This window comes from Panthera pardus, unplaced genomic scaffold, assembly GCF_024362965.1.
Source record: "Panthera pardus isolate Hobbes unplaced genomic scaffold, ASM2436296v1 HiC_scaffold_13, whole genome shotgun sequence".
Lineage (NCBI taxonomy): Eukaryota > Metazoa > Chordata > Mammalia > Carnivora > Felidae > Panthera > Panthera pardus.
The window spans coordinates 126665289-126690156 of NW_026526688.1; the positions used below are offsets into that span (position 1 = coordinate 126665289).

The 24868-nt window shown below is 34.1% G+C and overlaps 1 protein-coding gene across 6 annotated transcripts in view; it reads right to left on the minus strand.

The window, feature by feature from the left end:
• Nucleotides 1–24868, minus strand: part of SMARCAD1 (SWI/SNF-related, matrix-associated actin-dependent regulator of chromatin, subfamily a, containing DEAD/H box 1) — a 78253-nt gene that overhangs the window by 4240 nt on the left and 49145 nt on the right. For all 6 annotated transcript variants that reach the window (XM_019464182.2, XM_019464150.2, XM_019464167.2 and 3 more), the window contains 14 exons: nt 21103–21302; nt 15328–15418; nt 12828–12927; nt 12069–12128; nt 11889–11964; nt 10311–10446; nt 9656–9793; nt 8103–8198; nt 7887–8004; nt 7446–7567; nt 4507–4695; nt 3768–3886; nt 2673–2855; nt 1620–1729 (listed from right to left, as the gene is read on the minus strand). In XM_019464182.2, coding sequence (XP_019319727.1) covers nt 1620–1729; nt 2673–2855; nt 3768–3886; nt 4507–4695; nt 7446–7567; nt 7887–8004; nt 8103–8198; nt 9656–9793; nt 10311–10446; nt 11889–11964; nt 12069–12128; nt 12828–12927; nt 15328–15418; nt 21103–21302 — 1738 coding nt within the window. The remainder of the gene's footprint in view (nt 1–1619; nt 1730–2672; nt 2856–3767; nt 3887–4506; nt 4696–7445; nt 7568–7886; nt 8005–8102; nt 8199–9655; nt 9794–10310; nt 10447–11888; nt 11965–12068; nt 12129–12827; nt 12928–15327; nt 15419–21102; nt 21303–24868) is intronic.

Here is a 24868-nt window from a genome sequence, read left to right on the forward strand (position 1 = left end):
GGAATATACAGAGCTAAAACAGGTTGCAGAATAGGACACCTAAAGCCTGTGCAACAGAGCCAGCCATATACAAATGAAGGTTTATTCTTTGGAAAGTTTGAATCCGAAGAATGCTGGACGTGGGGACAGTAGAAGACTGGAACAGCTTCTCCTTTGCTGTAAGAATGCAGTCAGTAGGCTTACTGCATCTGCCACCATCCTCATTTCATAAAAGATTGGAAAGTATGTTTCTGGGGAAATGAACTAGCTCATGAGAAGCAACCTGTATACTTAAAGATAGTTGGAAGTCCAACAATCAAACTGCTGAAACCTCAATTAACTAACTATGATGGTTCTACTTAAAGACTTCTCGTTAGAATAAAATCTACATATCTGGGTATGTGCTAACACTACTAAATGAGAATATTTAATTGTTTTCCTAAATTTGAAAAGATGCCCTAAGAAAACAATCAGGAAAAAATGCTGCCCTGCGGAATCTTGTCTTATGCATTCACTCTATTGCTTTTGCTACATAATCTGAAATCAGCAAGTTGCCACCTCCACGCAAAGCCCAGTGATTAACTGTTTAGGTTATAATCGTCACGGTTACTTCTTACTCAAACTTGCTCTAATGCGTGCCCCCCCCCCAACCTGAAGCACCCGGAAATAAATACTACACAGGAAGGAGACATAGTAATTCATCATATGGCTTTCTCGCTCTTAAAACAGATTAAAATATACTGAACTCTTATAATACAGAGTGCCCAGCAAAATACTGGGACATAGTAAATATTCAATGGAAGTTTGCTGAACTGAAATAAACTGTGATCAATATTAGTAATATCCTTATTAGAATGATAAAATAACTTACATCCAATTAAATTTAGGTAAGATGTAAATGACTGCATGCTAACTTGTGTTAAAGAAAGAATACACAGACTTATTTACTTCTATCTACCTAAAAAAAGTGGTCACATGCTTTTTAAAAAGGACAATATGTCACTTTTATGGGGAAACTGGATGACAGAGTGGGAAGGAGTCTTGTTTGCCATTTTGTATCTTTTGAATCTTGAATTATGTGAATGTATTATCTTTTCAAAACTTTAAAATTATTCTTTTCAAAAAGGTCAAGTGAAGAAGGGCTCCCTTAGAGGGTTCTTTGTAGTACCCAACAAACTTCAGTCTGAAATTACTAAATTTTGGGGGCTGCGGGGGAAGAAGAATCTTATTGCACTATAGTTCAGTAAGTAATTACCAGTCAAAATGAAATGTAAATGTTACAGTTCTTAATAAATTAATATTATGTCAGGCATTTTAAATCTTTGGGTTCATATATATTACTTATATAGTAAGTGTATCATAAAACTGTGGATAAAATTACAGATCTAATTTTATTTGGGGGATATCTTGGTGTCAAGAGAGAAGGGATGGAAGAGACAGAATTTCCCAAAATCAAACACTTATATCAGTTCTGGTGAAATAATCTTAGTTATTGTAATACTTCTGAAATGAGTATGCTTATCGTCTACCACGCCATCCCTATACTGTATGCGAGGTAAGGATTCAGGCCATTTTTGCTAATTCCTTGCTACTGCTATTTTTCATACAAATACCGAAGTTTCTGCTTACAAACAACTTACCTTCATCTACTGTGGTCATATCTTGTTCTAGTTTCAATTTCTGTTGGTTAATTTTTAGCATGGATTCTTCAATTGTCCCTTGGCTTATTAATTTTATAACTAGTACTTCTCTAAAGAAAATAGAAGATATGTCCATTGGTTACTTAATATAAAATTTGAATATATATAGACTATATAAAACATCTTAGAGGTAAGAATAATGTGAAGATTGCACAATAAATAGATCCCTAACTTTAAATTTCCTTTTATTCATATTACGTGGGATTAACATTTTCTGAGCGTGTAACTTCTAAACATCCTTTCTTATTGATCCAAGAAGACAGAAAGATATCTGTACTCCAAAAATTACTAGTGAAACTTATTTCAACAAACAGTCTGGGTTCAGAGAGATATTCCATTTTAAAAAGGAACATGCTTTGCTCATCAGGTTCCAATAAATAATTCAGTACGAAAAGTAAGGAAGTATAGAAAAGTAAAAAGATTACACAGGAAGTTTTAGTCCCATAATAGGCACTGATAAATATTTGGTTCATAAATGATTTTATCAATGTCTTTTGGAAACATATACTCCACAGAGAAAATAATGATTACTGGCTACTCACATCTGACAGCAGAGTTGAATTACAGGTATTTTCACCTCCAATGTCAAAATGATCCTTCACCTAAAATATCTACAACTCAGATAATGTGCTTCCTAAAGGATAATAGAGTAGCAACAGTATATATATTATTACGTCTATCTGGCTCTTAAAGGGTCTAACAAAAAAAGCCTTTTCAGTTACTAATATTTTTCAAATGAGCTGAACCATTGATAGTATTTTGTTTTCATCAAAATTGGGGTGGGGTGCGAGGTTATTTTAACTACTAGAAAGTGAATACATGACATAGTGAGATATGTCATATTCAGCGTTGCTGGTATGAAAGCTATCAGCAGCCAGGCTTTGCTGAAAATAAAAAAAAACTGAAGCAGAATACTGACAGACTATATTCTACTCTTCTATACAAATTAAACAGGCATTTGGTTAAAACTAAATTTCAATTCAAAACACTTACTTAGTCTGGCCTACTCTATGGCATCTATCTTCTGCTTGCTTGTCATTGTAAGGGTTACAGTCAATATCATGAAGTATAACAACATTTGCTGAAGTCAGATTTATTCCTAGGCCACCAGCTTTTGTTGACAGCAGAAATACGAAGATATCCATATCGGTATTAAACTCGTCAATTAGATGAATCCTGTCAGATAAATATATTAGGCTAAATTTCACTAAAATGTACACAATTAAAATTGAAAACAATCACACTACATGGAAAAAAACCGTGAAGATGTAAATACATGCTCCTGGCACTAAAGCACTTTTCCTGCAGTTATTTTACTGAAAGACCTTCTCGATTCACTAACTTCTTTTCCATACCATGTATCTTCCTACTAACTCTCACTTTAATTCAACTATTCAGGTTTGAGTAATCCTAATGGATTATTTTCTCCTTTGTTTAATGACTTCTGGCTTATCTAAATTTTGTGTATGGCTTTTCAATCTCTGGCCTTCGTCAGCTTTAGTCTTCTCAGAAATCTGTCAGCAGCTGCTCTTGATACTTTTGAACCAAGGATCTCAAGATCAAACTAGCAGGGTGTTTGTTCTCTTTTAGGATGACTTCTATCTTTAATGCAGGGAAAAAAAAAACCTGGCTGATAAAAAGCAAACCAAAAGTAATAATGAAGTGTAAACATACTATTAAAAACATTCTTTTTTTGTTTTGAAGACAATCTTTCTAATCTCTGGGTATTAAAAAAATAAACAACCAAACTTACTCAATTACTGTTAAAATACAAAAAGCCCAAGGTTTTAAAACAATCTTGGTTTAATGTAAGGTGCTTCAAGGCTTTGAATGAGTTTTAAAGGGGAAAAAACATTTTAAGGTACACAGTTCCAATTAGATACTGAAATATATTTCTATGCAATTCAGATCAAAAACTTAAAAAAGGAAAATTTCCTTATCTTAACACAATGATTTCAAATAACCACATGAAAGACTCAAAGTAAGACAATTCAAATGCTCTATACACATTTAAAATTCTAGCATTTACTCTTATTTGAAGGTGAAGAGGACAGAGATTTTTCTGAAACTAAAGTGAAGTATACGAACCTTTCAGAAATCTGAGTCTTTCCATCTAATCTGAGGTACCTATGCTGATGATGTTTTAAGAGAACCTCTAAAATATCCAGCATCATGGTAAATTGGCTAAATAATACAACTCTATCACCCTGTGAAAATACATATATGGATTAGATACATGGAAAAATAAAATGATATAAGCATATAATGATCAACTGCTTCTTTAATAAAAATCAAGTAGTCACAGCTAAGGTAAATTTCTTATTATAGATATAACAAGTTTATATATAAATAAATTATCTTAACTTCTGAACTTCAGACTTAAAACATAATTCTTAGTTTTGGTTTTTAAGGACAGTTTATGAAAACAGCTACAAAAGTACTATTTGGATTATGATCTTAAAAATATACACTATTTCACATAGAAACTAGAGTGGTAGTTAACTTCAAAATATCTTCAAAATAATTTAGAGGCAATCATACAAATAACCAATTATGTCATTATGTCATTATGAAATGAAAAGATTACTTTTTAAAAGCAACTCTACTAGCTGCTTTTTTTTTTTTTTTTCTGAGACTCAACAGAGGAAAAGTAATCAGGAAAACATATCCCCAAATATATCCCCTAAATGGTCAAAGCATTAGTTTCTAGAAAAATGTAGAACAGACACAGGTTACAACTTCAAGAAAGTCAAATAATGTCAGAATTATTTTTAAAAAGTTTATGTAATTGTAAAAATGTAAGAGGAATAGCATTCTTCTTTATTACCTTCTGTTTCAATTCAGACAAGATGCATCCTAAAACTCGGAATTTTCCAGAATCTAAAATCAAGTCCATGTCTAACTGGAAGCTATTAATATGTCGATACTGTTTACAAAGTACATGTAATTCAAAGTCTGTCATAACTTCCATATCTTCAAAGATCAAATCAGGGTTAGCCTCACAATGTGTAGGTTCCTCAAAACAAAACAGAATACACACTTAAAAATGAAGCTAATTTATAATATGATCAGAACACTTGAATAAAATTGTTCACATCTGGTAAAATAGCTAAATATCACATGTCACTGCAACCAATTTAGCAAAGGAAAATATACTCATTTTCTAGGTACAATAAAGAAGGGAAAGCCCTTATTGCTTTAGAGATAACATACTGAAATATTCAGAAATGAAATAAGGTCTACAATTTGGTTCAATATAATCCTAAGGAGGGGTCTAGATGAAATGAGAGCAGTGTCATTCCACATAATAACTGTATAAGAAAATGGGTGAAGGTTATATGGGTAGAGGATTTAATTATACAATTCTCTCTACTCTTACATGTTTAAAATTTTCTATAATATATTTAAAATAATATAAACACATTTAAAACAGCAAATAATGACTTTTAACACCAAGATCTATAAAGAAGAACTATGGGTGGGTGCTAAGGGAGAATGAGGCAAAAACAAAGATTAATTAAAACTATAAACAAGGGGCACCTGGGTGGCTCAGTTGGTTAAGCAACCGACTCTTGATTCTGGCCCAGGTCATGATCTCAGGGTTCATGGGATCAAGCCCCACAATGGGCTCTGTGCTGACAGTCTGGAGCTACTTGGGATTCTCTCCTGCCCTCTCTCTCTGTCCCTACCCACCCACCCCCCACCCCATGCATTCTCTCTCTCTAAGTAAATATACATTAAAAAAAAATAACCTACAGACAAAATATAGTAAAGAAAAAAATGAAGAAAACAAATGAAGAAAACCAATGCACTATCTAGGACATAAAATCTGAGGGATCTTTTTGGTAAAAAAATAAATAAAGAAGTGCATTATGGAAGTCTCGATTAGGAGCTGGCAGATTTTCTAAAAAGGGCCAGACAGTAAATATCTTAGGTAGGCTCTGTAGGCAAAATGATTTGTTTTGCAACTACTCAACTTTGCACTTGTATAGGCATAATGTTGTTTCACTTTATGTGTTTCATAGATAATGTATTTTTTAACAAACTGAAGGTTTGTGGCAACCCTGTGTTGACCAAGTCTATTGATACCATTTTTCTAAGAATATTTGCTCACTTTGTCTCTCTTGTAAGTCTTCAGATATTTCAAATTTTTTCATTACTGTTATATTTGTTATGATGATCAGTGATTACGACTTGCTGAAAGCTCAGATGACAATAGCATTCTTTTAGCAATAAAATATTTTTTAATTAAGGTATGCACACTTTTTTAGACATTATGCTGTAGCACATTTAGTTGACAACAGTACAGTGTAAACGTAACTTTTATTTTGTTAATTTTTACAAAATTGTTTTTTAACGTTTTTATTTATTTTTGAGAGACATTGAGAGACAGAACATGAGTAGGGGAGGGGCAAATAGAGAGGGAGACAGAGAATCTAAAGCAGGCTGTAGGTTCTGTGCTGTCAGCACAGAGCCCATTGTGGGGCTCGAACTCACCAATCGCAAGATCATGACCTGAGCCGAAGTCGGTCGCTTAACCGACTGAGCCACCCAGACATCCCTAAACATAACTTTTATATTCATGGGGAAACAAAAAAAATTCATCTGCCTTGCTTTATTGTGGTGGTCTGGAATCGAGCCTGCAATATCTCCAAGGTATTGAGGAAGTAGTCACAGACAAAAAAACAGAAACTAAAAGACTTGGTTAAACTTTATTTATAAAAATGGCCCTATGGCCACAGTTTGCTGACTTCTGATACATACTGTCAGTCCTCTTGGGTATTATAGAAGTTCTCCACACTGTCTTTTTAAAAATTATTTTAATGTTTATTTATTTTTGAGAGAGAGACAGAGTGTGAGCGAGGGAAGGGCAGAGAGAGAGAGAGAAACACACACACAGAATCCCAAGCAGGCTTCAGGCTCGGAGTTGTCAGCACAGAGCCCAATGCGGGGCTTGAACTCATGAACTGTGACAGCATGACCTGAGCCAAAGTTGGATGCCTAACCAACTGAGCCACCCAGGTGCCCCATCTTGACCTTTGTCTTAAAAATAAAAATGCAGGGGCGCCTGGGTGGCTCAGTTGGTTGGGTGGCCGACTTCAGCTCAGGTCATGATCTCACGGCTTGTGAGTTCGAGCCCCGCGTCAGGCTCTGTGCTGACAGCTCGGAGCCTGGAGCCTGCTTCCGATTCTGTGTCTCCCTCTCTCTCTGCCCCTTCCCTGCTTGCTCTCTGTCTCTCTCTCTCAAAAATAATAAACAATAAAAAAAAAAAAATGCAGGATGCCTGGGTGGCTCAGCTGGTTCAAGCATCCAACTTCGGCTCAGGTCATGATCTCATGGTTTTTGAGTTCAAGCCCTGCACTGGGCTCTCTGCTGTCAGTGCAGAACCTGCTTCGGATCCTCTGTCTTTCCCTCTCTCTGCCCCTTCCCTGTTCATGCTCCCTCTCTAAAATAAACATTAAAAAAAATTTAGGGCACCTGGGTGGCTCAGTTGTTAAGCATCTGACTTCAGCTCAGGTCATGATCTCATGGTTTTTGAGCTCATGCCCTGAATCGGGCAAGCCCCGCTTCTCTCTCTCTCCCTCAGTGTGCCTCATGTGATTCTCTCTCTCTGCCACTTGCTCACTTGCACTCTCTCTCTCAATAAATAAATAAAATACATAAAAATAAACATGCTTTTCTTAAGTATGGGGTCAATATGCTCGTTAGGTTTAATTTAACCTTATGTTGCTAAAGCTTAGTGTTAACATAATGTGAAATCCTTACCTTTAGCATAAGCTGAGACATTTCCTTGAGCTTTTCAGCTGTGTAATATTGGCGATGTAATAAAGGATGATTGGCCATTTTTCTCAACTGCATCATTACATTGCACATCTCTGTATTTTTTTCTGTGATCCAAAGAACATGCATTAAACAAAACCCCAAAACCAGGAAACCCACTTTAGATGCTGTTTCTCTCCTCTCTGCCCCTCCCTCACATATGCATGCTCTCATTCTGTTTCTCAAAAATAAACATTAAAAACAAAAAAACCCACAAAACCCAAGCTGATGTTTGCTGAAATATACCTCAAAGCAAACAAAAAGTTTATTTCTTCAAATTCTAACTAATTTTTTAAAAATGAGCAAATACCACCATAACATGACTAAACAAAATGTAGCCCCAGTACAGATTATTTTTCACATGAAATTGTGAAAGTCAGATGATACCCATATTATTGATAGATTTTTTTAATCTGTTGAAAAGACCCAAATAGAGTTGCTCCTGTTTTTCTGACATTGCACACAATTCAATTCGATCTTTCTTGGGAGGTAGCTGCTTGAGAACCTGAGAAAGGAAAACAGTTTAAGCAGATCATTCAAATAAAGAAGAAAACAGATTTTTAAAAAGCAATCATAATAAAAAAATACGCAAATAAGAATTACCTCTTCTTTTACTCTTCTGAGAATAAATGGTTTTATAATTTGTTTTGCATGTGCTATTCTCTCTTTTTCATATATACTTTGCTCATCTGCTGATTTCTAAGTAAAAAAAGAACATATCCTTTTAGAAATTACTTATTTAAATGATCACAGTAACAACATTACATAACATGAAAATCATCCTCACTATCATCAGGAGTTATTTTCCACAGAAATGCACTTCATTCTAGATGGAATATCACATGTCAACTCTGGGCTATAATCTACCTCTTCAAGCTCCATATGTATTTTGAGGTTTCATGTATTCTGCTAAGCTAATGAAACTGAACTGTTCTAGGATGGTGTTCAGAATCATTAAGTCATAACTAACGAGTCGTAACAAATGACCAGGTCTCATGAAAAAGTGTGTGTGTGTGTGTGTGTGTGTGTGTGTGTGTGTGTGTGTGTGTGTGTGTTTAACAGGTTGGGAAAAAGAAGAGAAGAGGAAGAGAAAGAGAGATAGGTAGGAAACTTATGTTCTAGGTAGAAAGCTAGTGCCGGGGATGTAAACCATGTGGTCTAAAAGACAGGGATGGTTCCTAATCAAAACCTATTAATTTTGGAGAATTAAAGAAGTGGAATTTTGTTCTAAGAAGTGAAAAAGTCCTTCATATTCTATAATCTGCTTGGCCATCAAGTGGGAGTGAATCCATTAGTGAAAGTTTAAAAGGCCATTAATTTGCAGTGGAAGACCACCACAGGAAATTCTTGGAAAATATGCGAGACTTGGGAGACAGTCAAAAATGTGTATAAACATTGCTGTACTAGAAAATTTAGGGTCTCTGAAGATTATACTGTACTTTTAAGTTTATTTATTTTGAGAGAGAGAGAGAGAGCGAGTGAGCACAAGTGAGCAGGGGAGGGGCAGAGAGAGTGTATCCCAAGAAGGCTTCATACTGTCAGCACAGAGCCTGATGCGGGGCTTGAACCCACAAACCACAAGATCAAGACCTGACCCGAAATGAAGAGTCAGATGCCCAACTGAGCCACCCAGGCAAATCCTGTACTTTTTCTAAGCAACAGGGAGAAAATTAACCAGACTTTCTTTTAAATAGAATTTAAGTGTAACTTTTAGAAATTGTTACTTTTGAATTTTATTTCAAAATATATTTTCCAGTATAGGAATTTTCTGGACATTCTACCTTTGTCCAGTTCTACAGTTTACCTATAAAGAAATGCTCCTAATTTACCTAATTTTAGTAAGGCAAATGCAATCACCAAATTTTCCACACAAATTATGTATCTGAGTTCTCCACTAAACTAAACCTGTCATTTCAGAAAATCAGGATATTAAAACCAAAACTCTTAGACATTAATTACAAAAGTTACCAACTTATTTCCCATTGTATTTTGGCTAACTTCCCAATTCACCCAAGTATAGGGATATCAACTACTTAAACTTAGTTGATAGCACAAATATACTATGAAAACAAGAAAAAAAAAAGACAAAATAGAAAAACGGCCCCCATAAAACACAAAGTGACATACTTGGGAGAAAATAATGAATTTATGCTTACTGTCTTAGAGGAAAACATTCTTCGTATTTCACTGGTGCTACTACTAAACATGTGTGGCATAACGAAATTCAATAGTGACATGAGTTCTAACAGATTATTCTGTACGGGTGTGCCCGTGAGCAGCAAACGGTTATTTGCCTGTGAATGAATGAAAGTAAAATTTAGGTTTTTTTTTTTTTTTTTTTTTTTTTAAAGCCAAATCCTTGTCTGCATTTCTCAGTGGGGGAGGAAAAAAATGTTAAGACCATTATTAATAATGTAACATTTTCTGATGAAAGACTAGTAACTGAGAAAAATTATCATCTATTGTGTTTTAAGGTAGAATGTGTAAAAATAATGGTTTCATTTGTAAGTAGGTAACTTATGTCCTCATATCAATCACTTTTATGAAGCAATGAAAGTAGATTATATTTGATATTCATAAAGTTTATCACATAGAACAGGGGTTTGCAAATTGAGGCTCATGAGCCAATAAATATGATTTTTATATTTTTAAAGGGTAGTTAAAAAGCAAAGAAGTGGCAGAAGCTTAATGGCCCACAAGGCATGAAATATTTATTACCTGGACCTTTACAAAAAAAGTTTGTTGACCCCTGATATCAAATACTAAATACATTAAATTATAATTGGAATAATTCACAGAATCCTCTCTTACATTAATTGTCATAAGGTGCTGGTAGCGGATAGAGCCCATATTCTTCAGCATATGGCCCTCATCAAAAATAGCATAATTAAGTTTCAGCCTTCGAAACAGACTACGATCATCAGAACTGCTGATTGCGCAATTATACCTGTCACCAAAAAAAAAAGTCTAAGGTTATACCTTTAAAAGCCTGGACCACAGTGAGATTTAGTGTTTTATAAAATTTTTATTCATGCAATTTTAATAACCAGTAGTTAAAAGATACCACTAGACATAGTTGATGTTCAAATAAATACTGATGCACTTGTATCCAATAATTACTTATATGTAACCAAACTATAGAAGCTGCCATATGTAGGTAAAGGAAAATTTAAATGTTACAATTAGACAATATCTACACACCTAGGAAGAAGCCAATTTGGGTATAATTTATATGTAATCTGCAATTTTTATACTTTTTCTCATGAACTGTTATACATTCAGAACAAACAGGGAAAAAAAGGACATGAAATTAAAACATTTGTTAAGTACATAATACTATTGTATTAAAGTAGTAGAGTACATCCAAGAAAAAAGTTAACAGCAGCTACCAGTACTAGACTATCTATGAAAATGAAGTCCATTTTATTTAGAAAAGATGAATTCTGGATGAATTCTTTTAATCATGGCCTCCTACAGAAGTCAGTAGAGAAAATAGTAACTAAATACTGAGAGTTAACATGAAGATTGAAATAACCTATATTTAAAAATGCAATATGAGAGCAGTAACTTCTCTGCTTAATATTTTTTCAATGTTTATTTTTGAGAGAGAGAGACAGAGCATGAGTGAGGGAGGGGCAGAGAGACAGAGACCCAGAATCCAAAGCAGGCTCCAGGCTCTGAGCTGTCAGCACAGAGCCGGATGTGGGGCTCGAGCCCACGTGCTGTGAGATAATGACCTGAGCAGAAGTCGGACGCTTAACTGACAGCCACCCAGGCACCCCTCTGCTAAATATTTACGCTAAAACAGCCAGTACACCAAGTCATGATTAACTTGGTAGAAAGTTATATTTTCCACCCGTACATCTATAAATCAATTTTTTTCATTTAGAGAGTGAGATTTCACTGTATTTATTAATACAAAATTATTAATTGTTGGAGAACAAGAAGCTGGAAGCACCATGAGAATGTCCTGAAAGAAAGCAATAGAACTGCTTTCAGTTCCTTGCTGCTCTGTGCTTTTCCTTCAGGACATTCTCACGGTGCCTCCGGCTTCTTGTTCCCAACAATCAATGATTAATAATTGACATAAGTTAGAAATATTACAAATCATTTGGTGGGATATCTTAAATTTTACTTTAAGTTTAACAGAGTCTTGTAAAACTACACTTTCAATCAAGTGGACAAAGCCTTTTTATAACCATTAACCATCATCTGTTATACTATTAAAAAACTGAAAAATGCCCGAATTCTCAACATAAATCATTCCATTACTTTTGTTGTATAGTTCTTAGCATAAATTTTCCTTCATATTACTACTAAGATATTTTTAAAAATTTGAGGGTTACACAAAATCTTTCCTGCTCAAATATACTTTGTCTCCATACTTACGTGGTCACAATTACATTATATTCTTCGTATTTACTATGGATGTTATATCTAATCTGTTTACGTTCTTCTTGAGAGCCTACAATTTAAAAACACCACACACATATTGGTTACATTTACTGTACTTTACTCTATGTAAGGATTTTAAAGAAGTTTCTAATTAAAGCAAAATGACATTCTTACCATAGTAACAGAGCACCTTTAAAGTGGGGCACCATAAATTAACTTCTCTCAACCAGTTATCTATAAAGCAAAAGAGATATTATTTGTATCTGCTACAACAGGTTATGTGCTACAACAGGTTATATGCAGTGAAATGAATTCTATCCAGAAATTCTTTTGCAAAGTAATGATAAAAAAAAAAAAAAAATCAAAGACCCTTCACAATTCTCCTGATGATTAAAATAATTTTGAAGAGGCATAAAATGAAAGGCAGATGGCCAACCATTATATTTATAGGTCATTAATTTCCATTTTAAAGACTTTTTTTGGATTATGTTCATACGTATATTATCTTACTCTAGTCAACATCCAATCACTTAAGAAAGAGTAACTTCAATGGGGATGAACTGTATACTTTCTGATTCTATAAATGTTTAATTATAAATTTAAAAGCACTTATTTCTCTTAAATTACTCATCAAAACAATTTTTTCATTAAAACAATTTTCTAGAAGTATTACAATAGTCAATGATCTTATTGATGGTCCCTGATCCATAATAATTCCATAATAATTCAAAAGGTGAATAACTGACTTGTATTGCAGTTATTTTAAAAGATGTGCAGTATAATCAAACACGCATACTCACACATATACAAAGGGAGAAAAAAATATAAGGTGACCACATAATATTCACCTCTATAAACTAAGAAATTACAGATTTTCTTCTCCCTATACACAACCCTATACAGTCAAGTGTAGTTGTCCACAATATTACAAACCTATAGTTGATGCTGGAACAACGATCAAATGAGGACCTTTATTACCCTCCTGATAAAGGTATGCCAGGAATGCAATGGCTTGAATAGTTTTTCCTAGGCCCTAAAATTAAATGTTTAAAAGACAATATATGAAATTTAAAAACAAAAAATACTGGAAAACACAAAAGGAAAAATAATACTTCTGGTTTTATTTATTTTTGATTCCCCATAATGCAACCATATGAGAGTTCTATATTCTTAGTTCCCAATGACTGATAAAACAGACCATAATGTCCAAATTACACTAAAACTCAGTTTAATGAGCAGGATGTATCCTGCTAGTTAAAATACGACACACATTAATATGGAAGAGCTTTGCAATGCATATAAAGGATATAATTTTGGTAACTATTTATATAAAACAAATATTTAATACATACTAAAGAACAATGTTCCAATGACTAATCAGATCATATGCCTATCCTATCACCCACCAATTTCACTTCTAAGAGTATATTCAAGAAATATGAGGACATACATCCACAAAGACCTTGGGTAAGAATGTTGACAGTAGCCAAACACAGGAAATGACCTAAATGAACTTCAACAGGAAAATGGATACACAAGTTGCAACATATTTATACTATGGACTACCACATACCAATCAAAAACCAAACTACTGATACATATAAGAACATGGATGAATCTCTGTAACTTTATCATGCACCAAATGAACCAGAAATAAACAGTATATACTGAATGGCGCTATTTATATAGAGTTCAAAATTAAAAAAAAATAACCTATGTTTATAGACATCAGAATAGTGGTGGTAATAACTAAAAAGAAGCATGAGGGCATGTTCCTGGGACAATGGAAATGTTGATTTGGGAAGTGGTCACATGGGTGCACACATATGTAAAAAGTCACTAAGTTGAACATTTGTGTATTTTACTGCAAGTAAATTCTATATAAGCGAAGTGGGGTTTATTTTTAGGCTACTGAGCAAGTTTAGCTAAACACTGCCAGCTGTGATAAACTGAACTGCCCTCATTCCTGTGTTGAAGCCCTAATGCCCAATATGACTATATTTGGAAATAGGGTCTTTAAGGAGGTAATTAAGGTTAAGTGAGATCACAGGGATGGGGGCCCAATCCCCATTGTCAGAGAAAAAGACACCAGGGATGTGTGAGCAGAGAAAAAGACATGTGAGGACACATCAAGAAGGTGGCCATCTGCAAACAAAGGCTAGAGGCCTTAGGAGAAACCAAATCTGCCAACACCTTGATCTTAGACTTCTAGTCTCCACAGATGTGAGAAATAAATTTCTGTTGTTTAAGCCACCCACTCTTTGGTCTTTTATTATGGGAGCCCTAGCAAACCAGGCAAGACACTAATTTATAGATATTGTGTTTTACAGGTTACAAAAACAGTTTCACATATTATACCTCATTTGATGCCAAATATAATCTTAAGATACAGAAATTACTCATGTTTCATTAATATTGGCTGAGATTAGGCCATTCGGTAAGGATTAGCCCATGAAAAGCAAAGGTTTGGGTTCCAAACCCAGATTTGATTCTCAAGTCCAGCTCTCCACAACTGTAATGTTCTATATTCTATATCTAATTCTATAACTATTTGAAATCCTGCATATATATTGTTTTCTATCAGATAAAGAGCATCTTTGTTATAATGATAATATAATGTATGTGTGGGAATAGTCTTAAAGTACAAAAGATTACTAGAAGCTAACTACAGAATAAGGATCACTGTTAATTTTTATTTTGAAAATGTAATATACACTGTAATACATATGTATTTAATAAGCATTTTCTCCACTGAACAGGACTAATTTTTAATAAACTTTTTAACAGAAGAAGGACATTAAGGTTAAAGGTCAAGTTTCTATGTGACAATACCTGAACTACTGGGTGTAATGAACTTCCTAAGCTCAGCTTCAAGCAAATGTGATGGGGGCGGGGTGGGGGGGGGGGGAGCGGTGCACAGAAACTCAGAGACAGCTAACAAAAAATGGCTGAAATGATGTTGCTGATAAATGTGTGGATTTATTTATAAGTCTCTATGAATTTTCAAAGTAGCTATAGAAAAGCACATAAAACAAAATCTTAGTATTATACATATGCATATTGTGTATGTACATACAAACACACACCTGCAGAAGAAAATAATCTCAAAAGATATACACCAAAATAGTACTTATTTCAAGGCAGCAGGAGTATGAGGGATCTTGATTATTTTTGGAATTTTTACGTAACGTCTAATTTTTAAAACATATATATTAATTTGATAATCAGAAAGAAAGTAAAGCCCATTTTCATTTTGAGGGGCAATGAGGAGGCCAGAGCTAAGAGAAGTGCTAGAAAATTAGAAGGGGTGACTGGAGTGATAAAATACTGATGTGAGAACAGTTAACTACAGGGGTCAAGGGAAAATTTTACTTTTTAAATGATAGCAAGAAGGCCTTTTAATGATGAATCCTAGAAATAGAGTACTACTTACCATTTCATCTGCCAAAATGCCATTAAGTCCATGTTTATGTACCAATGCCAGCCAATTCAAACCAACCTTCTGATAGGGCTTGAGTGACAAACTGGTAAAGAGAGTTACAAAATATTACAGATTTATACTTCTATACTTTTATACTCCACTAGTTTTATGACATGAGGTTTAAGTTTACAATGCACACAAAAACTGAAATACCTATGTCTAATCTTACCTTTTAACTTACAAGCTATTTACACTTAGTTAAGAAAAAAGAGCCCCAAACACAATGCATTTTCTTCTATTTTCTCAACTTTTATTTTGTATTGACTTACTTTTTCTGGCTTTAAGAATTACAAAAAATATTTCCATGTTCAGTCATAATGTAATGCCACCAAGTTAATTCCATAAATGATCACAATATTAACCATGATAACATATTACTAACCTAATATATACTAGAAAATGGTATTGTATGGATTTGAATTATACCACATTAGGGAACTTCAAGTATTAGGACAACACAAGCTTAATTTGCCTCTTTGCCAGGTTGACTGAATAAACACTTTCTGAATGAGTGTCAGTCACCTCTAATGTCAGTGGTATGTATATCTGGAAGGCATATATATGTATTTGTTTTTGAACTGTATATGAATATAAATTTGAGAGACATCAATGAGCATCAAAAAGTAGAAAGTAGCAGGCAAGGGTCAAAAATCTCATTTAATTTGGAAACACATAATTTGGAAATAACTTCTTTGGAAGGTAATATTGGAAGGCTATTACCAACAAAAACACTATTTTTTTTCTAAAAGTTCAAGTAGTTAAAAACCAATAGCAATTATTACTAAATACCTATTACATACAGATACACAAATAGCATTTTCAAGCACCACCTCATTTAATCCCATAACATCCATTAAGACTGCCTTTTATCATTACTTGAAACTGATGAAAAACCTGATGCTAAGTAATCTGCCTGAGGCTGCATAGCTACAAAGTGTTATGGATGGCTAAGATTCTAACTAAGGAAGTCCATCTCACTCAAAGTTTATCCTTATACTCCCTAGGTCAGCACACAATACATATTAACATGAAAAGCTAGGATAAAGACACACCTTTCATTCTCCAGCTTTTATCCTCTCCCCTTAATTACCTATTACACACATCCTATCTGCACATAGGTAAGGAGTCTGAACACAGCTATGGTATAATAAAATGGTTAAAGGGCCAAATTCTAAAATCAACAGACTTTAATTAGAATGGGGTGAAAGAGGTAGGGCAGAAAGATATACATCTTAAATTAGAAATATGTTTCGGGGCACCTGGGTGGCTCAGTTGGTTAAGCGTCCAACTTCGGCTCAGGTCATGATCTCACAGTTCATGAGTTTGAGCCCCATGTCGGGCTCTGTGCTGAAAGCTCTGAAGCTGACAGCTTTGGATTCTGTGTCTCTTTCTCTCTCTGCCCCTCCCCTCTCCCACTGGTCTCTCTCTCAAAAATAAACATTAAAAAAAATTAAAAATAAATCTATGTTTCAGCTGTGGGGCATGCAATCTATAAAACATTTCTCATTAAAAAAAAAAATAAAAGCATTGGCGGGGAAAAATTCAGCAATATTGCTGAAATCTTTACAGTTCATTTAAAAAAAAAAAAGTCTTTGTTTTCCTGATCATGTAATTTCAACTGCCACTACAAAAGTAATAATAAATAAAACCTATTACCATAGATATTTTAATTTCCAGATCCAAATGAATTTTCTACAATGGTGAAAGTAAATGCTCATACTGGAATATTTAGTCTATTCCAGACACAATGCTATGGGCATGACATGCATGATTACTTCATATAATCTAATGATAAAGCAGTAATATTATTATCCCCATTTTAGAGATGAGCTGATCTCTGGGACTCGGAGAAGAGAAGTAACTTGCCCAAGGTCATATAGCTATACAAATGCACTGTACTGCAGTGGCAGAGACGGAATCCAATCTAGGTCTGATCCAGAGCTCAGCCCTTCAACAACAGAACATGAAAAAGTTCTTTCCTCCTGACCCACCCGCTCTATGGTCAAAACTGAGTTCTTTATTATTTTTGAGCCGCTCTTGATGCCTTAGTCATCCCACACATGTAAGGTTCATACTTTATGAAAATGATGAAACTTCATAAGGTGGGCAAAGTACGTCATTTATAAATGCATCAAAGCACCAAGCATGCTATCCCAACATCGATCTATCACAAATAGCCAAGAAATATTGAGAAACTAGTGTAACTGTTAAAATACTCTTCACTATACATAAAACTTTAAAAAGTGATGAAGGAGTTTTGAGAAGCATCTACTATATAGAATTTTTCAATCAAATAAAAATGGCTTCATCCATATCACAAAACAGCTCTGCTGGCTGTTTCTGATCAAGATACTAAATAGCTTTGTTATACTGAAATATTTGTTTTAAAAATACAATGTGTGTGCTTGTGTATGTGTATACACACATATGTATTTTTGTGTATACGCTCCTCTACTGGATTTATCTAAGCTTCCAATAACTTTTTATTGCTTAGTATCCCAACAGTGCTGCCCGTCAACAGATCCCTTCTTCAGAAGGCAAAAAGATCAATGAAAATGCAATTTTGACAAAGATGCTTTAAATCCAATTTGTTATGACCAATTTTTAAAATAGGGCAGCTATATTCTTTCTCTAGCAGGATCTAATATTTAGATGCTGTACAATCACACCTTCTATTTATTTTGACATTCTATCGTTTTCTAAGAATTTTCATGACTGCATATAACCCCCCCACACCAGTTTATAGATAAAAATGTAATCTGCCCACGCCTTCTGAATTAGTTTAAGTGCTCTCTTCTCATCAGCAGACCATAAATATCTTTTGGTACCTCTCACTAAGGAAAAAAAAAATGATTTTAAGATTTTCTGAGACCATGAAAGAAAATGAGGCAGCATGTTATTTTGAAGTTACTTGCTTTGTTAGGAGGGAAAAAAAAAAAAATCCTTCCAGAGTCAGGATTTATTTTCAGAGTGAAAATTTAATTGGGTTTAAATCTCCTGTTGGGAGAAACTGGTATCAAAGTTTTGAAAGGTGAGATAAGCTTGAAATGGAAATAATATGCTAAATGTGAGTTCAAAATGCAGAAATAGTCTAGAGAGACTTGTTGCAAGCAGTTGATATGAAATAAGATTAGGGATACTAGCTGACCAAAAGCTTTATAGTCCCTAAGTGTGACACAGCTGATGACAATACCACAACATTAGTTTGCACTAACGGTAGTATCCAAACGGCTAAAATATTTACATCATAGCACTTGGAGTTACTCAAGTCACATCTGCAGTACTGATCTGTATCCACATCACTGTCAAATGGCTTCACAGCAACTGTTTAGAACATGATAGGAAACCATCCTATCAAATTGAGGACAAACAAAATCAGAGTAACCTGGTAGAGTTAGCCCAGAAAAGACAGGACACATATAATTAAATACATTTTATATTGAACATCTGAGAAATCTTTTCAGATAAAACAATTTAAAGCTAATATATTTTAGATCAACTGCTAAAGTTTGAGAGATGGCTACATTAACAGTAGGAATAAAAAGGGAAAAATACTGAGGTTTTTTTTCTCTTTTCCCTCACTGTATTATATTTTAACTTTCGGTATCTTTAGTTTTGACATTTTAAAATAAAAATTATGAACGTAATAGTTTTGAGCTTTGAGATACACGCAAGAAATTTTATTTCCCTCTGCAAAGACTTTATTTTTAATAAGGATTTTGGTATGTCTATATGTCCTTTATCTCTAAAAGGCAACTTTTTTGTTATAATTAATACAAATTTGTAATAATAAATGGTTAACATAATTTTGCTTCAACGTAAACTTTGCTAAAAGAATTGGTTCTGTTAAGAAAAGCAGGGTAGCTTAGTCATCAGGATGGTTTGACATTTTCCTCCAATGCTAATAACTCCTTTCCCAAGGCAAGAAAACTACTTTAATTGTCTCTGTGCTCAGCAGCAATGATGCCTGGCCAGTATACCAAGTAAAACTGCTTGTGCAACTCTTACCTTGGCTAAAAATAAAAACCAAGACAACAAATTTCACCCCCTAAAAGTGCATTTACATGAACTCTCAAGAAACTATCTACACAGGTATTAGAAGTTCTATTTCGGGCTAGAGCCAATGAGCACTTTTTTAAAAAGAGCAATTTTTCTCATCTATTAAATACTTCATCAGAAAATTCCTCAGCATAAAGGAAGGACAGTGTATTACCTGATCATACTATTTACAAGTAACAGGACTTTGTGGATGTGGGTTTAAGAGAGAAATTTTTCAAGTGATGCAATAAAGCACTTGATTTTTTAAAATCCAAATTATGATAAAGTAGACTCAACTGGGTAAGTCTTGTAGAGTGAAGAACTCCCCATATCCAATGCTGTAGAACAAGAAGGAGCAGCTCCAACTACACTTTTAGGAGATGAATTTGCTGACATGGCCATAGTTCTTTCTATGCAACAGAGAAAAGAGCTTCTTTGTGGGAAGTGCATCACGTTTCCCTACACCATCCCATAGCACCCTAGAAGGGCACAGAAAAGATTGTAGCTTACTATTAAAGGCCAGTAACCGTATCTTGACTTTTAATTAACCAATGATCAGCAAATATGCTTTGATCATTGACTAGAAAAAGACTAGAAGAAGTAAATAAAATCACCAAGGTAATTAATTTTAGTACCTAGTGCTAATCTTATTAAATACCTATCAGAAATATTCTGAACAAATGTAACTCATTTTTAACGTTACATATTCCTGAATACTATGGATATACCATAATCCACTCTAACTATTCATACCATAATTCATTCTATTCTCTGATTTTAGGAACTTGGATTGTTTCCATGTTTTTGCCACTATAAATATTATCACAGTAAACGATTTTATACATTTCTTTAAAAGGAAGTATCCTGAATAGTTCTGAGTCCCCAAACCACTTAAAAATAAACTTTTAAAGGAAGTTCAAAATAATCTTTCCATCCCAATATCCCAACACCATGCAAACTGGGGGCATCACAATTATAAAATGCCATTTTAATATGTACTGGTTGTTGTACAAATTTTTTTACTGAAAATAATTCAGTGTCTGCTTTTTTGTAAGAATTCTGAAAAGGTATTTTACTGACACTAGCAGTTTTGGGAAATATAGTTTTTATAACCTTTCCTTATATAATCTATTTAATAAGTGTCCTTGTCATTAGTGATGTTTCTACTCCAGAAAGAGATTTAATAACTCTGGGCTTTTGAAAGCATTTAAAATATTAAATCAGATACAGTATATTTTAATAATTTCATTTTATTTATGATTAAAAAGAAACTGAGCTAGGACAAATTTTATCACTGATATAATTAAGCAGCTGATTTTCTGAAGCACCAAACTGTGTAAAGGGGTAGTAGCTAAAACCACCTTTCCAGTTTTTGTGATTATATATGAAATCATCTGTCATCAGACAAGGAAAACATAGGTTATATAAGACCATAACAATTCCTCCCTCTAATCTGTAAAGATATAATGGAGTAAAATACCCTTGGCAGGGTCGGGGGGGAAGGGGTATCAATAAAAAACAATTCTTGCATCACTGATGTGTCATTAAAGGAAACTATGGGCTTCCCTTTTAACATTAGTTTTCATAAAACTTCCACATGTAAGTTCCCTAGGCACAATACAGAAATAAGTTCTGAATTTTTATACAGCTGAGATAAAATAAGAAATAGGTATGTATAACAAATATTACCTCTGGTTTAGAATGGAGGGTTGTTCTATGTTCCATCCACCTCCATTTCCAGTGAGCATGGTAACTTGTTTTGTCAACTTATTTGAAATGTCTTCACATTTGTTCATAAGCCTTATAACTACATCCCTTTCTTGGATCAGTGTTTTACAATGCCATATCAAATCTTCTGATAAGCCATTAGTTTTGGACATCTTTGTGAACTATGGCATAAAAAGAAAAATAATTTAACAGTTCAGATCTAGTAAATAAAAATCCAGTACCAATTTTTCTTCATGAGGAAAAGACAATTTGTTCATTGAATATTTTACTAATGACCTTAATCAAGTGCTAAGAGAACCTGTTTCTTTCTTCATGTCTACATTTGAATTTCCATGTTTCTCTTTGATAAATCCTGTCACCTCCAACTCACCATGCTGAAATAAACATATCTTTCTCCCCCAAAATGCACAATCTCAAGCTAGTTATTATTTTGAACCTAGTGGATGTTCTCTTATAGGAGAAACTCTAAAGTGATGGTTAACATCTCCTATCAAGTTTTGTTTTCAAAATCTCAGATTCGTCTTCATTACCAAAAATAATAGTATTGTATAATTGCATACCTGATATCTTGCCCCATTTTCATCACTTTCCCTGCCTATGACATATTACTATATGATTAATCTTCCTAAAACATACTTTTCCCTATCTATCATCAAAGTACCACCCCTCGAGCTTTCAAAACTCCAACTATTATTTGTCACTTAAATTTTGTTCCTAAACTGAGACTATTGCTTGGAAAAATATCGCATGAATCAAAAGTTAACTATGACCAATCAGTAATTTGGTAAAACTTTTTTAAAAAGTCAATTTCAATACATATATGCTTGTATAAATGGCTTTCTGTGAAAGCTCAAAGAATTTCTTTCAAAAATGTATTTGCATTTTTTTCTAAAGAAGACACTGAATACTTCATCATGTAAAAGCTGTAAAAGAATTAGAATTTTTCTATATAGATAGTTGAAAAGAATATCCTGAAGAACATTATAAAAAAATATTTTTAGTGAAGAATAACAGAAAGCCCACAGCTGTCTACAAAGCTAACAACCTGGCTGGACAAAAAGAAATGTCCCACAATCCAGAAATGAATAAAGGAAACTAGAGTAAAACTACGTGTTAAAACTACACATGATTTTGATTCATGTCATCTTATTTACTCAGCATATTCCTATTTACAATAAGAATCACATGAACAACTCTAAATAATCCCTGTGATCACAGTATATTTAAGTTCACAGAAAAGCTAAAATAATAGAAATACAAGATATACTATGATAATTTAACTAAAATGTGTTTATAATAAGCACTTTTCACATCTAACATAGAAAAAGTTGGAAAGAAAATTTCCAATCTATTCTAAAGCCATGTTATTATTGTACTGCAGGATTAAAAAACACAACTTAGCACTTCGCAAAATGGCACTGTGAAATACAAAGTTATTTGCATACTACTTTACATTTTCACATGGACAATATTAATAATCACAATATGATCTCCCATTTTGTGCTTTCCAAGGAAAGGATTTACACATAAACAGCAGGGTATATTAGAATAAGTGCCATGAAGATTTTAAGGAGGTTCTATTAGAATTTCTAATTAAGGGGCACCTGGGTGGCTCAGTGGGTTAAGCCTCCAATTTGGGCTCAGGTCATGATCTTACAGTCGGGTGGGTTCGGTGAGTTCGGGCCCCACGTCGGGCTCTGTACTGACAGCCTGGAGCCTGGAGCCTGGAGCCTGCTTCGGATTCTGTGTCTCCCTCTCTCTCTGCCCCTCTCCCACTCACACTCTGTCTCTCTCAAAAATAAATAAAACATTAAAAAAATTAAAAAAAAAAAAAAAAGAACTTTTAATTAAAATATATTTTATTGGGGCACCAGGGTGGTTCAGTAGGCTGAGCCATGGACTCTTGGTTTAGCTCAGGTCATGCTCTCACGTTGGTGGGATGGAGCCCCAGCATTGAGCCCCAACATGGAGCCTGCTGAGATTCTCACTCTGCCCCTCCCCACTGCTTGTGCGAGTATATGCACTTTCTCTCAAAAAAAAACAAAACAACAACAAAAAAGGAATATATTTTTATTTTTTAAAGTTTATGTATTTGGAGAGAGAGAGAAAGCGTGTGCACACCAAGAGGGAGGGGGCAGAGAAAGAGGGAGAGGGAGAATCCCAAAGCAGGCTCTAAGCTCAGTGTGGAGCCTGATGTAGGCTGATCCTGCCACTGTCAGATCATGATCTTAGCCAAACCAAGTGTCTGTCACTCACCTGAGCCACCCAGGTGCCCCAATTAAATATATTTTTAAAGGAACCCCAAATCTACAGGCCTAAAACCAATCTCATGTCTTTTGTGGGTGTGTGTTAGTGTATATGTTTATGATGCGTATGTCTGTGAGAGAACAAGAATAACCAGGAAATAAAGAACATATATTGTGTAACTTTTATGGTCTAGAAACTACTAGATGTCTTTTATTCACTAACTCATTAAATCTTCACAATAACTCCAGATCAATCCACCAATTCTGGATGAATAAACCAAGGTACAATTTCCAAGGTCACACAGTACGATAAGATTCCAAAGTCCATACTGTTTTCTTTTCACTACAATTAGTACCTCCCAAATTAAAAAAAAAAAAAAAAAAAAAAGACCTTTTAAAAGTTTAAAAAAACAAAACATTTTTTTTTGTAAACAACTACCATTTACTGCTCTCTAATTTTTTGGCAAATATTACCTTAGCTGGTGAAGGTACCTGGCATGTAGACACAGTCCCTATCTTCATGTGGTTTATAGTCATTGGGAAAGATATGCAACCAATAATTTTAAGTGTAATAACTGGTATTATGAGGGAAAGTACAAAACTCCATGGGCACTTTTCTCAGAGACTAATATAATCTAGGACCTAGAAAATTCTTCCAGAGTAATAAGGCCAGAAATAAGAAAGAACTACATTGGCCCAAAGAAGATCAATTCAATTACGTCAGAATCTAGAGAAGAAATAAACTAACATTACAAAAAAGAAACAGCCAGAAGGAGAAAAATCCAGACTGGGAAACTGTAGAAAAAATGATCCAGTTCCTTCACCAAAGATATTATAGGAAAAGAAAGAAAGAAAGATAGATGGGTGGGGGACCTACAGATTAAAAGAGAATTAAAAGACTGATATCAATGGGGCCCTGAGTGGCTCAGTCAGTCAGCACAGAGCCCACTTTGGACCCTTGGTCCCCTTCTCTCTGCTTGTGCTTTCCCAAAAATAAATATTAAAAAAAAAAAAAAAAAAAAAGACTGATATCAAACAATCTCAGCAGGTAGACCTTATTTAATGGATTCTAATTCAAAATTACTTAACAAAAAAACTTACACCATTTATGAGAAACAAAATTTGAACACTGAATGCAGACATTTTCTTTCTGGATATTTCCTAACATTAAGGAATTATTGATGATTTTTATTAGATGTGACAATGTAGTTAGTTTTGTTTAGGGAAAATATCTTTTTTGAGATATTTAGATTTTTATGGATAAAATGAATTCTGAGATTTGCTTCAAAATAATATGAGACAGAAGAAAGTGGATGAGGATATAGATGAAACAAGATCAGATATCAGCCAGGAACTGAAGCTGCTGCTGAGGACATGGGGCTTTGCTACCTTATTCTAATTTTTTATGTTTGAAATTCTTGTAGAGGAAATCGAGGAGAGTGCAAAAGGTAACTCCTACTTCAAGCTGCATCAGTTTGATT